General features: G+C 38.1%; 1 protein-coding gene across 3 annotated transcripts in view; it reads left to right on the top strand.

The window, feature by feature from the left end:
* Positions 1-13,120, top strand: part of PLA2G4A (phospholipase A2 group IVA) — a 141,746-nt gene that overhangs the window by 36,330 nt on the left and 92,296 nt on the right. For 2 of the 3 annotated variants that reach the window (XM_045188663.3, XM_045188673.3), the window contains exon 3: positions 4,684-4,765. In XM_045188663.3, the coding sequence (XP_045044598.2) occupies positions 4,684-4,765 (82 nt within the window). Of the gene's footprint in view, positions 1-4,407; positions 4,560-4,683; positions 4,766-13,120 lie in introns of those variants that run through there. The other variant, XM_024551459.4, reaches the window with a different exon arrangement.

Raw genomic sequence — 13,120 nt, 5'->3', positions numbered from 1 at the left:
TGCCCTTATTTCTTGTCAACAGTATGCAAATATTTCATTCGTTATATAAGTAGTTAAAAAGACAGAATTGAGGCCAATGGAAATAAAGGCAAATTAAATGTAAAGCTGAATGATAGGCAAAATAACCCAATTAATAGAGGGAGTTCAGATCAACTACAGATATAATAGACTGATTAGATTATAACTTTCTATACCACTTTACCAAAGGAACACTGCTTTCTTCTACTATTAAAGGTATTCCTATTTGTATTATTCTTTGTGCAAGTTAAGGAATGTAAAAAGAGGAAAATATTGGGAACAGCAAGACTGGATTCTAACTCAAGTCTAACTGGCACTATTTCTAAGATACTGGGAAATTAACCACTTAGAATCTCACATTACTCTCACCCTTAACTATAACTAGTAACACCTGTTTTATAGGGTTTGGGGAAAATTAAATAAGAATTTACATCTAATAGAATGTCTAACATATGGTTTATACTCAATGAATCCTTAAAATAACAATGTCTTTCTCTGTACATGGCATTAATAAACATTTGACATATGAGTACATTTGCAGCAATTTCAAAAATTGTGTTAAATAATAGATAAAAATATTGCTAATAATTTATGTTACAAGGGAGTTTTTGATGTTTGAAAACCCATATAGTATTAGAAGTTCTAGGATATGGAAAGAGATCATCGATAATTTGGGGTGGTGTACTATTACATATGATAATTATTAGTGGCTTCTCTTAAGTGGAAAAAACAAATCCCTAAACTGGATCTCAAGAGCATCTACTTACTCTCTTTCAAGCCCTGGTATCATTTGACTAGAATCTTTTTTTTTTTTCACGTTCACGTCTAGTTGTTCCAGCATCATATGATAAATAGACTGTCTTTTCTCTATTGTATCATGCTTTGCTCCTTTGTCAAAGATCAGTAGACCATATTTGTGTCATTTTATTTCTGGGCTCCCTGTTCCATTCCATTTGTCTATTTGTGTGTGATTTAACCAATATCATACTGTTTTGATTACTGTAGCTTTTTAATAAGTCTTGAAGTCAGGTAGCATCAGTCCTCCAACTTTGGTCTTTTTTTTTTTAATTTTTTAAAGAGAGGGAAGGGAAGGAGAAAGAGAGGGAAAGAAATATCAGTGTGTGGTTGCCTCTCACACACCCCCTACTGGGTCTTACAACCCAGGCATGTGTCCTGACTGGGAATCCAACTGGTGACATTTTGATTCGCAGCCCATGCGCAATCCACTGAACTACACCAGCCCGGGCCAACTTTGGTGTTGTCCTTAATATTATGTTGGCTCTTCTGGGTATTTTGCCTGTCTATGTAAACTTTAGAATCAGTGTATTGATATCCACAAAATAAACAAGGATTTTTATTGGGGTTGCATTGAATCTATAGATCAAGTTGGGAAGGACTAATATGTTGACAATATTCAGTCTTCTATCCATGAAGATAGAATTCCTCTATATTTATTTAGATCTTCATTGCTTTCATTCATTAGAATTTTGTCATTTTTCTCACAAAGACATTATGCACTTTGTTAAAATGTATATGTAAGTATCTTATTTTGCAGAGGGGTACTAATATAAATGGTATTGTGTTTTTAATTTCAAATTCCACTTATTCATTTTTGGTATAGGAAAGAGATTGCATATTAACCTTATATTTTACAACCTTGCTATAATTACTTATTAATTCCAGGAGTTTTAAAAATCAGTTCTATTGGGATTTCTATATAGACAATTACATCATCTGTGAACAAAAACAGTTTTATTTCTTCCTTTACAATCTGTATATATTTTATTTCCTTTTCTTATCTTATTGCATTAGCTAGGACACCCAGTACAATGCCAAAAAGCAGTAGTGAGAGGGGATATCCTTGTCTTGTTCCTGATCTTTGTAGGAAAGCTTTGTTTTACATCATCAAGTATTATACTGGCTGCAGGGTTGTTATGGATATTCTTTATCAAATTGAAGACATTCCATCTATTCCTAGATTGCTGGCAGTTTTTATCATGAATAGGTGTTGAATTTTTTCAAATAATTTTTCAACATCAATTGACATGATCAGGTGATTTTTCTTCTTGAGTCTGTTGATGTAATGCATTATATTAATTGATTTTTCAATGCAGAACCAGCCTTGCATACCTGGGATAAGCCTCACTTGGTTGTGGTTATTAATTCTTTTATATATTGTTGGATTTTACTTGGTAGATTTGTTGAGATTTTTTATATGTGTGTTTATGAGAGATATTGGTCTATAGTTTCCTTTTTCTTGCAATGTCTCTTTCTGATTTTGTTATCAGGGTAATGCTGGCTTCAGAGAATGAATTAGGAACTATTTCCTCTGTTTCTATCTTTTGGGAGAGATTAAAGAGTATTGGCGCAAATTCCTCCTTAAGTGTTTGGTAGAATTTATCAGTGAATCCACCTGGGCTTGGTGCTTTCTGTTTTGGAAGGTTAAGTACTGATTCAATATATTTATAAATGTAGTTCTACTCCAATTGTCTTGCTACTTATGTGACTTTTGACAGATTATATCTTTAAAAAAATTGGCCCATTTAATCTAAATTATCAAATTTTGGGCTTCAAGTTGTTCCTTTATTATCCTTTTAATGTCCGTAGGATCTGTTCTGAACTTCCCTCATCCACTTATATTTGTAATTTATGTTCTCTATCATTTTTTCCTTATTTACCTGGCTACAGGCTTCTCAATTTTATTCATCTTTTCTAAGAAACAACTTTTGGTTTCATCGATTTTCTTTATTGATTATCCAACTTCAATTTTATTCATTTCAGGTCTAATTTTTCTTTCTGCTTACTTTGGACTTAATAGTCCTTTTTCTAGTTTGCTAATGTAGACTCTTAGATGACTGGTATTAGATCATATATATACACATATATATGTGTTTTAAATATATATTTTATATATGTATAAATATGTGTGATGTACATTATTTAATGCTTTCACTTTCCTACTAAGCACTGCATTCACTGTATTCCCCCAAATTTTGATAAATTGTAGTTTCAATTTCATTTAGTTCCAAATATTTTAAAACCTCTCCTGTAAGTTCTTCTTTGACATGTGTTATTTAGAAGTGTAATATTTAATCTCTAAGTACTTTGTGATTCCCAGCTATCATTCTGTTCCTGATTTCTAGTTTAATGCCACTGTAGAGTGAGAGACACTGTGTGAATATTCCCTCTGAACTTAACAAGCAAGTGTATCCTGCTATTGCTGGATGAAATGAAATAGTGTTCAGATGGCAATCATATCTAGTTGAGTGATGGTGGTGTTGAGTTCAGTGAGGTCCTGGATGATTTTCTTCCTGTTGGATCTGTCCATTTGTGAGAGAGGGGTATTGAAGTCTCCAACTGTAGTAATGGATTCTCTCTTTCTCCCCCTCTTTTTTTTCCCTGGGGGGAAATGCATGCATGTGAATTTTAGCTGTAGTTTAAGGCCATATACTTTTTTAAAAAAGGGTTCATGTTTTCCTCATGATTGATAATTTTGTTTATGTAGCACAAAACTTTGGCTACTCAGAGCTCTTTAAATACAGAAAGTATTTCTCTTGAAAGGTTTTACATGCTTCTCTGCCTTTACAAATAAAATATGCTCATCATTCATGACTTCACCTCTCCTCGATGCTAAGTTATGAATCTGGATATCAATTACTCTATTGACAGAAAGATATTTTGAGAAAGGGTGAATGCTGTATAACTTTTAATCCCACTAATTCTGGTTTTCACGACTCTGTCTTTTACCATATTTTTCTGCTTCTTTGTTTTTAGACTGTTATTATTCACTGGTCAGTAGTATTAGTATTTTAGCTTCTTTTAATCCATAATGGAGTTTTTAACCAGTTAAGCAAGTCTGTTAAAAATGAGAATGGTAGGAGTAGCTTATAAATGTGGGCCTCTAAGAAAACAAAAATTCTTGAGTTTCAGATAAAGACTTGTAACTTTTCAGTTGTTCAGAGAACTGTGGATGTTCCTGCTTCCCCATTCTGTGTGTCGGCTAGAGTTGTTCGATAACTAAATTGCAGTAAGTGTTTGATAAAGCCTTCTACCTGTTAGTATTTATGATGTGCATGCAAACTATTAGGCTACTAGAAACTTTTACCACTATTGCAAATGGTTTATAACCAATGCATTAACATTAATATAAGTGGGTTACCTGTTACTGCCTTGGGTCCAAAGGATTTTGAAAACCACTCTGGAAATGTCTTGCCAAAAAAAAAAAAAAAAAAAAAGATTTTCAATGAACAGTAATGATGAAAACAAACAAACCTAAATAATGCAAACATCTTGCTCTGACCTTGCTTTTCTAAGGCAGGGCTTCTTAGTCATCCAGTACAAAGCCTGATTGTGCTCCTAGGAGGACTACAGTCCTGATTTACATTTTTTCCCAAGTGCGTGGTAACCCTAACAGCAGAGGACTCCTCATAGTCAAGCTCTAGTGACACTTCAGAGCGTGATCTAAGCTCCTCACTAATTCTATGATGGGGGAGAGGAGAGAATCAAGAAGGGAACAGCCTGCGGATCAAAGAATGTTTCTGGTATGCGTGTTACTTCCTTTCAACTGGAATATTTTTAATTAGACTCAAGGAAACAATGAGACTGGTTTATTTGGATTCGACATTGGAAGTTTATTTTTAAGTTTTGCTGTCATTTTCTTTCCAGGTGGAGCACCAGTATTCCCACAAGTTCACGGTGGTGGTGTTACGTGCCACCAAAGTGACAAAGGGCGCCTTCGGTGACATGCGTAAGTGCCATCATTTACTTTTCTGTTGAAAATGCATAATTATGGTTTACTCAGTTGCTTGAGTTCCTCAACAAGCCAGGAGCTGTCTCTTCTTTAAATGTGGTTATCTTTTTGTAGATCTCTGAATGGTAGCATTTGGAACAGGTCTCTGATGCTCTTATATCTGTTGGAATGGGATTTTACCTTCACTTGACATGAGTTGCGAGTGCTTGAAGTCAGACAAAATGATTGTCTCATACAGATCCTTGGCGTTCTAAGAAGTTCTGTTTAACTCTATTGTGGAGAGTGCTGAGTTGACTTCGAACAAGCTGCCTCTGGAAGTTACTGTGACTATAGGATTTTAAAAATGCAGTTTCTCTAGTTCTTGTGTCTCTCTGAGTGTGTTTACCGTGTGTGTGGCAATAGCTACAGAAATTGGTGATGACAGTTTGAAATGATGTGAACCAGAGCCTGAGAACAGTGTAGCATTAACTTGTTGGCAGTACCCTTCTCCATGCTGTCGAAATCAGTTTCTTGGTCAGTCTTACCTCTCCAATGGCTGGCGGTCACTGAAGTGGGAATACAAAGAAAAGATGGATAAATATGATGATGATGATGAATTTGGCAAAGTTTTAGATTTCTTCTGAAACACACAAAGGGCAATCTGTCCCTCAGAACAGGTTTTGGAGAAAGCACGGAGAATTCAGTTTGTCATTGTGGGAAATAGCGAAGGCTTGCTTCCCTGCTAAAGCCAGGACAGGGTACTTGAAGGAAAAGCATGTGGAGGATGAGAACAAGGCGAAGACCTAGAGAAAAACAGCATGTTCAAGGGTGTGAGAGCAGCAGAGTGCTTGTGAAAACTGAGAACACGTCCAGTGTTGTTAGAGAAGAGACAGTAGGTCAAGGAGGATACACACGGATATGACAAAGATGAAGATCTGAGATTTTATCAGAGATGCATGCCATAGGAAGAATTACACAATTGGATCTTTAAAAATGTTTTTTTTTTTTTCTGGCCAAACCCTATTAAGCATATTGGAGGCGAATGTGGCAATATGCTTTTTATTTTGAGGACCAGGAGGGACTTGAACTTGTTGAAATCACAGTGAAAATGGGCCAATAGAGAGGAGTTAGGTACGAAGAAAAGAAGAATGTGGGCTCTGTGCTCAAGACTTCAGTGAATGAAGAAGGGCGTCCAGGCAGCTGGTAAAAGGCAGAGAAGTAAAGAGGTGAACAGGGGGCAGAATTTAATGCAAGACTCTGGATGAGCAGTGGTTAGCATGACAGGTGGGGGGGACAAGGGCAACTCACATCTAGTCTGGACCGGGGGCGTATATTCTAAATTTTATGCCCCACCTCAGTCTAACCCATTTAATCACTCCTTGGCTAATGCTTTTCTTAAGTTATTCTTATTTTGCTCTTTATGATTGTTTGCATTTCCATCATTCGAATGAGAATTCACTGGAAGGAAGGCTCGTATGAAAGAGAAGCCACATGAGAAGCCATGTTTCAAAAAGGTTATCCTTTATGACCTTGGGAAAGGCCCAGGCTGTACAACTTGAGAGGTCACACTATTAGTTAGAAAAGCCATTCTTAAGGCCATTCTACTAGAGACTCTATATCAGTAACGTGCCAGGTATGTAAGTTACTGACTTGGTGTGACGTTAAAAAGATAGAGTCATCTCTTACTGAAGCGGCAGCAAGCTCAGTCACGTAGTGACAGTGGGTGTCACTGCCCTTCCGAGGAGCCCGAGAGCCGTGCAGGTTCTCTGCGAGAGTCTCCTTCAGCTGCTGTGGGTCTGACTGCGTAACTACTTCTCCAGAGGCGGCGGGTGTCTTGGTCCTGGATTCTTACACTTAGCACAGGGGAGAGAGGAAGGCTGCAAGTGTCTTTTTTATATCTATCTGAGTTGACATGAAAAATGAGCGTGAGATATTCATTCATCCCATGAACCAGGGAGCAGGCACATTTGGGGTCCCCACAGGTGAGACCCTTGATCTCTAGAAGCTTCTTTCTTAAGGTGAGGGACCCAGGGAAGGATTAGCCACTGGAGATTAATCACTAGGAGAAAGAACTGTGCTAGCCCATTCTGTTGAACTTTTCGTTCAGCATTTGTAACTTGATTTTGTTTTGTTTGAGTTAAACGTTTTTTTTTTTTTTTTTTTGTTCGGCCAGAGGAAGGAATTGTTGCCAACCCTTTATATCACCTTAATGAGTTTGCAGAAAGTCAGGAAGAGATAAGAAGAAAGAACAAGGGAGAGTCTTAGAGAAATAAATTCTACGGTTAGTGTGAAAAAGTGAAAGGACACTACACGGCGCCAACACTTTATTTTTGAGACGTCGGAGGGGGTGATAGTGAGAAAAGGTATAGGCATGGGCTGCCACTTTTCTAGGAGGAGTTGGGGTGGCATTGCCGGGTGAGCTTGACCTATAAAAGTATCAGGGTCAGCTGAGTGGGGGATGTGTGTGCATCAAAGTTGTCTAAAGCCTGTGAAAAAGTGTCTAAGATATGTGAAGACCAAAATAACAGAAACCTATGCTCTCTTCTGCTCCTGATAGTGTCTGCATTCATTTAAAAAGGCAGATTTCCATAAAGTTTTACGTGTTTGGGAAGAAGAATGGCGTTAGTGTTGGGCTTGTCAGCTTTTTCTTTGGGGGCTTCTCCAGGGCGCCACCCAAATCAAATGAGTGATTCCTGGTAAAATACCCATTTTGGCGCTCTCTCTCTCTCTCCCTCTCTCTCTCTCTCTGTAAGCATAACATTATATCTATCTTATCTATCTTTTATTTTTTGCCTTGATAAATCTTATTCTTACTAGCTTCATTTAGAAGTACCATACTGCATTTCTCAAAATCATAGTAAAATCAGCAGCACCTCATAAGCTATCTTTGGCGGGGTCAGAGCTGACATTTTAGTCATAACATCTCACTCATTTCTTAGTTTTTAAAGCCTGAGGGCAAGGGCCAGCCAAGAATAGACAGCACCTTCCCAGACATAGCTGCTCGTCCCAGGATGCTCCGATGTACCTGTCATACCTGGAGCCGGGGCCCGCCCTTCCCCATACTCTTATGTTGATGGCATATGAAAAAGGAGTCTGAAGTTCAAATTTGCACCTGACTCACCATAGTCTTATTTTTAAAATAGGTAGTTTGCATTCATTTGGCTGTGTGAACAGAACTCTCACTTTTGAAGCTCTGGGAGGTTGTAGTCCATGTCACAGGTAACGAACAGGTAACAAGAGCAGAGAGCAGATCCGCATCCCACCGGGTGCTAAGTGCTGGGTGGATTCCTATGAACCTCTGTAGTAGGTACTGTTCCCTTCCTCTTCTAACAGAAATATATGTTTTCAGAATGACCTCAGTGACTGTAAAATTTCAGTTGGTAATAAAATTTGCTTTGTGTGTAGATGAAATGAAGCTCATGTCCATGGTCCCACACCTCATTTTATAACCAAATGAAATAGCTGGCACACGGTGGTGGCTTCCTCACTGAGTTTCTGCTGCTTCTGAAACATGTTGGGGAAGATATAGGTCACGTGTGATAATGGAGGCTGGTCTCAGAATTCGGAACTAAATAAAGTCATGTTTCATTCCCTAAGATGAAATCAGAAAATGAATACCACAGTGTTTTGGGAACTATAAATACCATACCTTGGTAGGTGTGTTCAATATCCCAATTATGCATAAAATGCATAATAGTGCTGAGGATTCTCGTCCGGTCTCATTGGAAACTGAGCTCTTTCTCTTTTCAAAATTAGCATCACACACATTAGGTCTTTTAGGGACCGTTGTAGGATTGCAGATAGATCTACTTTCCTTAAGCGTTCAGGAGACAACTGAGCTTCATGCCAACATTTAAAGTATAAGAAAAAATAAATAAATACACTTGGGAGAACTATGAAATCATAGTTGAACCAATTTTGTAAGCTTATGACCTTCATAAGCTTAATGTTTGAAGGCTTTCTTGAGAAACTTCAGCTTCTGCCTTTCATAATTTCTCTGTGCATAAAAGATGTTTTATTTCAGATAAACTAGCAAGATCTGTGTCAAGTTCCCAATTTTTAAATGGCTGGGCCGTTTGCAGGTCTGAGGCTGACCTCATCTCCCCAAATGGTGTTTCTCAAACCTTACGGTACATATGAATCACCAGGGGATCTTGTTCAGAATGCAGATTCTGACTCAGTAGGTCTGGGGAGTAGATGCTAACATACAAATAACGCAGACACTGCTGATACATGGACCACATTTTGAGAGATAAGATCTAGGCAATTTTTTCCATTTTGTGTTTGTGTAGCCTGAGTCTGTAGAGCTTATGAGCAGAAAAGACTTTAAATATTTTAAAATGAAACAAAGATTCTATGTTTTGGGGTTTTGCTGATATTATTATTTTTAAATGAAATAACCATAATCATCTTAATGCTTTTTATTTTTTAAAATTCCTGTAGAGGATGAGTGACCTGATTTGGTACATCATCACTGAGAAGAATAATAAAAATAAACACAAATGCCTTAACCTGTACCACAATCACATTATGCATGAAATTTTAAATTCCTCTATGCAGTGATCATGATTATACCACATTGCAAGCAATGAAAAGAAGTAGGGAATATAGTTTTATTGTCTCAAAGGTCACAGTGCATACTGCAAGTTAAATGATCAAATGTATGAAATGCACTATAAATGCACACACATTCACGGCTGTGTTATTTCCCTCCTACACACAAAGCTATCCTCCATAAGTATTTTAATATGACTTAATTCTCCTTCTTACTAATTTGTGACTTTGTGACATTTGAGACATCGCTAAGACCCGGGCAAGATAACGCTAGGGAGTCTGCTTTTCATTGAACAGCAACATTGGGACATATTATTTTCTTCGTCTGCCAAGGGCTGTGGCTGAGATACGGCACACCTGCAGTGTACCGTAGGTTGACTGCGTACCCTTTAGATAAATGCTGATTATTGAAAACCGGGCTGTTCTCCAAAACGGAAGTTCACATGGACACCTTTCACACACTGTCAGAGACTATAGGTACGAAACAGGGTGATTCAAAGGGAATGGGAGAATTTAAAATGTTCTAGGCCACCTGGCTTCTTGTGGGATTCATGGAGAACCTTGGGTTTGTACCATCTGTGGTCTCGAGGGAAGAAGAGACACCTGGGTCCGCACCTCTCCTTCAGTGATGTGTGGTCTGAGATGAGTCAGCAACCACCTGGCCTGGGCCGTGTGACCCGAGGGGTGCATACGGAGCCTGTGGAAGATGATATGAACTAAACATGAAAGTTCCCTTGCAAGTTGATTCCTACTACATATTCAAATAGAAAGTAGCTATCAAGTACTAAATATTGGCATGCATTTAATTTCTCTTACTGCACTGCGTTACTTTGCAAGGCTTTGCTGTTCTAGAGACCAATTACTCTAAGAGCTAACACATGCCAGTGTAGTGAAATGGATCATCTCCACAGCGCCCAGGTCCACGAAATCTCGCCTTACCTGATTTGTCTACTCCTCACTAATTTGGACTCTGAGCCCTCGGTCACTAGAACAGGTGGGGGAATGTGGGTGATCTCCCCTTCTCCAAGGACCCACAGGTCTTCTAGGTACTATATAGAGTTGCCTGTAAATGGGTAGCAGGGCCTGTTATAAGGGTCACTTCCACCACTGGGATCAAACCCTGGATTTTTCACGGACCCCGGATTCCACTTCTGGGAGGTGCTGAAATGGCTCTCTGGGTAGTCTTCCCAGTGATTCCCAGTCACGCCAGGGAGACCCGACCCCTGCGTTCAGGGTGACGGTGCTTCGAGTCCAGACTCCATGGCCACCCTGTAGTCACCATTCCATGCGCAGTGCGCAAGGAGCGTGCCTTTCCAACATTTGTAAAAACTTAAGAAAATCCAAAGCCATGTAAGTTTTAGGAAAGGTACACTCTTTCTTCCAGCCTTGTCTCTCCAATGCAGCCACCACAATCCACTCACCTCTGGGACAGCCCAGAGAGTTAAACCTCTTCAAGAAATAAGAATCTCCACATGAAGTGTTAATAATTCTCTGGAAAGGAGCTTAGAACTCCACCTTTCCATTTGTCAATATTGGAAGACAGACAGGGTGTTGGGTACGTATGTAACGAAACATCATCTGGGGAATCTCTTGAGAATCTCTGTCAGCAGCAAGAGTGATGTCGAAGTTGGTATGAAAATATATTATCCTCTCTAATAGCCATTCTTGAACTCTACAGTGATCAGAATCTCCAGAGAAGAGGCAGATTTATGAAAAATCGTGTTCTCCAGGGGCAAAACACTACTCCCCAGTCCCATGTGTTTGGGCGAGTTTCCTCTCTCTGTCTTCTTCCTCTCATCTAAGAGATGTGAGAATTCAGTGAGCTGATATATATGAAGCACTTACATGCCTGAGGCATAGAAAGCACTCAATAAATATTATCTCTTATTGTTAAAATATTTTGGATATCAGCACAAGACATTGATTTCTTTTTTTAAATTTTTTAATTTTTAAAACTTTTAAAATTTTTATTGTTATTCAATTACAACTGATATAAACCTTCATATGATCCAAAGAATATTCTTTTTGGGTACTCTGTGCAAGGGGATAATTTTCCGTTTTTCACCTTGAAGACAAGAAATTTCCATCCTGAATTTCTGTGTTGGGCAAGTTAATAGATTCTTCTTCTTCTTCTTCTTTTTTTTAGCTTGATAGAAACAAACAGTGGAATGGTACTTCCATTGTCTAGATACCCCTGGGCACAGCTCACTCCTGGGCTGCCTCACAGACTCCCAGGTAGCCCTTGTCATGTGGCAGTCTACCCATGCCCTTTTGGGACCTGGGGCCCGTGTCTCACTCCCTTTTTAGGAAATAGGTCCTTGATCTTGAGTCTGGCATAGCTGTGAGATCCCAGAGAATTTTGGATGACTAAATATATATATATATACACACACATGCATATATATATGTAATTATATCTTTCTTCTTGGCTATTGCTTTTTTGGGGGGGCCTCACTAGAGAGAGAATTTTAAAAATAAGTTTATACTCCATTTCTTGTGACTAATAAATACCTCTGGTTATTTCTATCTATGGGCATCTAGAATTTGCTTGGGTTTCAATGTACAGAGACTTATAACACTTTTGATTAATCCAATTAATCTTTTCTTGGATTAATTATGCAGAGTCAAATGCTATTTTTTGTAAGTGGCACTGCTGTTGGCCTCCAGCCACCGGCTACCTTCAAGAATATCTTTTCTGAATCAAATATTTCCCTCACACCAGCGCTCAGGCTGTAATTGAACGTGACTTTTGGTTTACTAATATTTTTGGAATGTTTTTGAGCATCCACCCAAGATTTTTAAAATTCTAAGTGTAGAGATATAATTTCCCAGTGGGCTATAAAAGGTAATTTTAAAATGAATAGAGTGTTCCAGGACACACGTCCTCCTCTCCTCTCATCTCTCGCCTTTGTTTTTTACGCAGTGAGGAAATGGGATGTGCCGGGAAGTCATTGCTGCTACTGGCTCATTGATTTAGAATGTTATGCAGCTTATTAAGTTGTAAAATGGTTTATGAGTACAGTTAGTCCTTTTCCTTGTTACTTAAATTTTATTCAACTTTGTGTTTTTGCTTCGTGTGTATGTATTTGTGTCCTATAGATCTGATGAATCCAGTGAATACTACTGTCCTGTGACATTCTGATAGTATCAGTTGACCACTGGGTGGATTTTCACCACATTTATTCAAGAGGATAAACAGAGCTATATTCCATTTGTACGTTAGGCAGCGGTGCTTTGGTGAGACAGTATGAGCAGGTGCTTGTCAAGACAAAGAGCACATCATCATACTAACAGCAACACGAGTCCCATTCGTCTCTTCTTCTCTTCAAGACCCGTCAGCGATGGATCCTACTCATTTAGTTCTTTACATATATGTTGTAAACTTGAGCTGCTTCTTCTTTAAATACTTTTTTGTATTTTTCAAATGCATACTTTAACATGTTAATGTTCCACCAAATGAAGGAAAAACTTCACTTATAAAGCTGAGTGATATGCAGCCTACTTTTCATATACTAAGTAAATTCTCTTTACCAAAAATCATGTACCACTTTTATACTGTAAAGGTATAATTAATATCGAATGAAATTAAATTTAAAATAGGTTAAGTGTTTAAATTTTTTAAGAAAAGTATGCCCTTCAAGTTTTTATGTCAGAGAGAATACCTCTGCTGCTCTAAACATTCAAGTACTTATGTGAAAACAATTATGTTATTTTATATACTTTCACATATTAAAATTTTATTAAAAGTAAAAATTATGTGACATGGAGATTTAAATGACTAATTTCTTTGCCGAGGTTGTGTCTGAGGGTTTTTATAAA

Source organism: Desmodus rotundus, chromosome 12 (genome assembly GCF_022682495.2).
Source record: "Desmodus rotundus isolate HL8 chromosome 12, HLdesRot8A.1, whole genome shotgun sequence".
NCBI classification, from domain to species: domain Eukaryota; kingdom Metazoa; phylum Chordata; class Mammalia; order Chiroptera; family Phyllostomidae; genus Desmodus; species Desmodus rotundus.
Note: the sequence above shows the minus strand (reverse complement) of the source record. Positions and strands in the feature narration are given on the sequence as shown.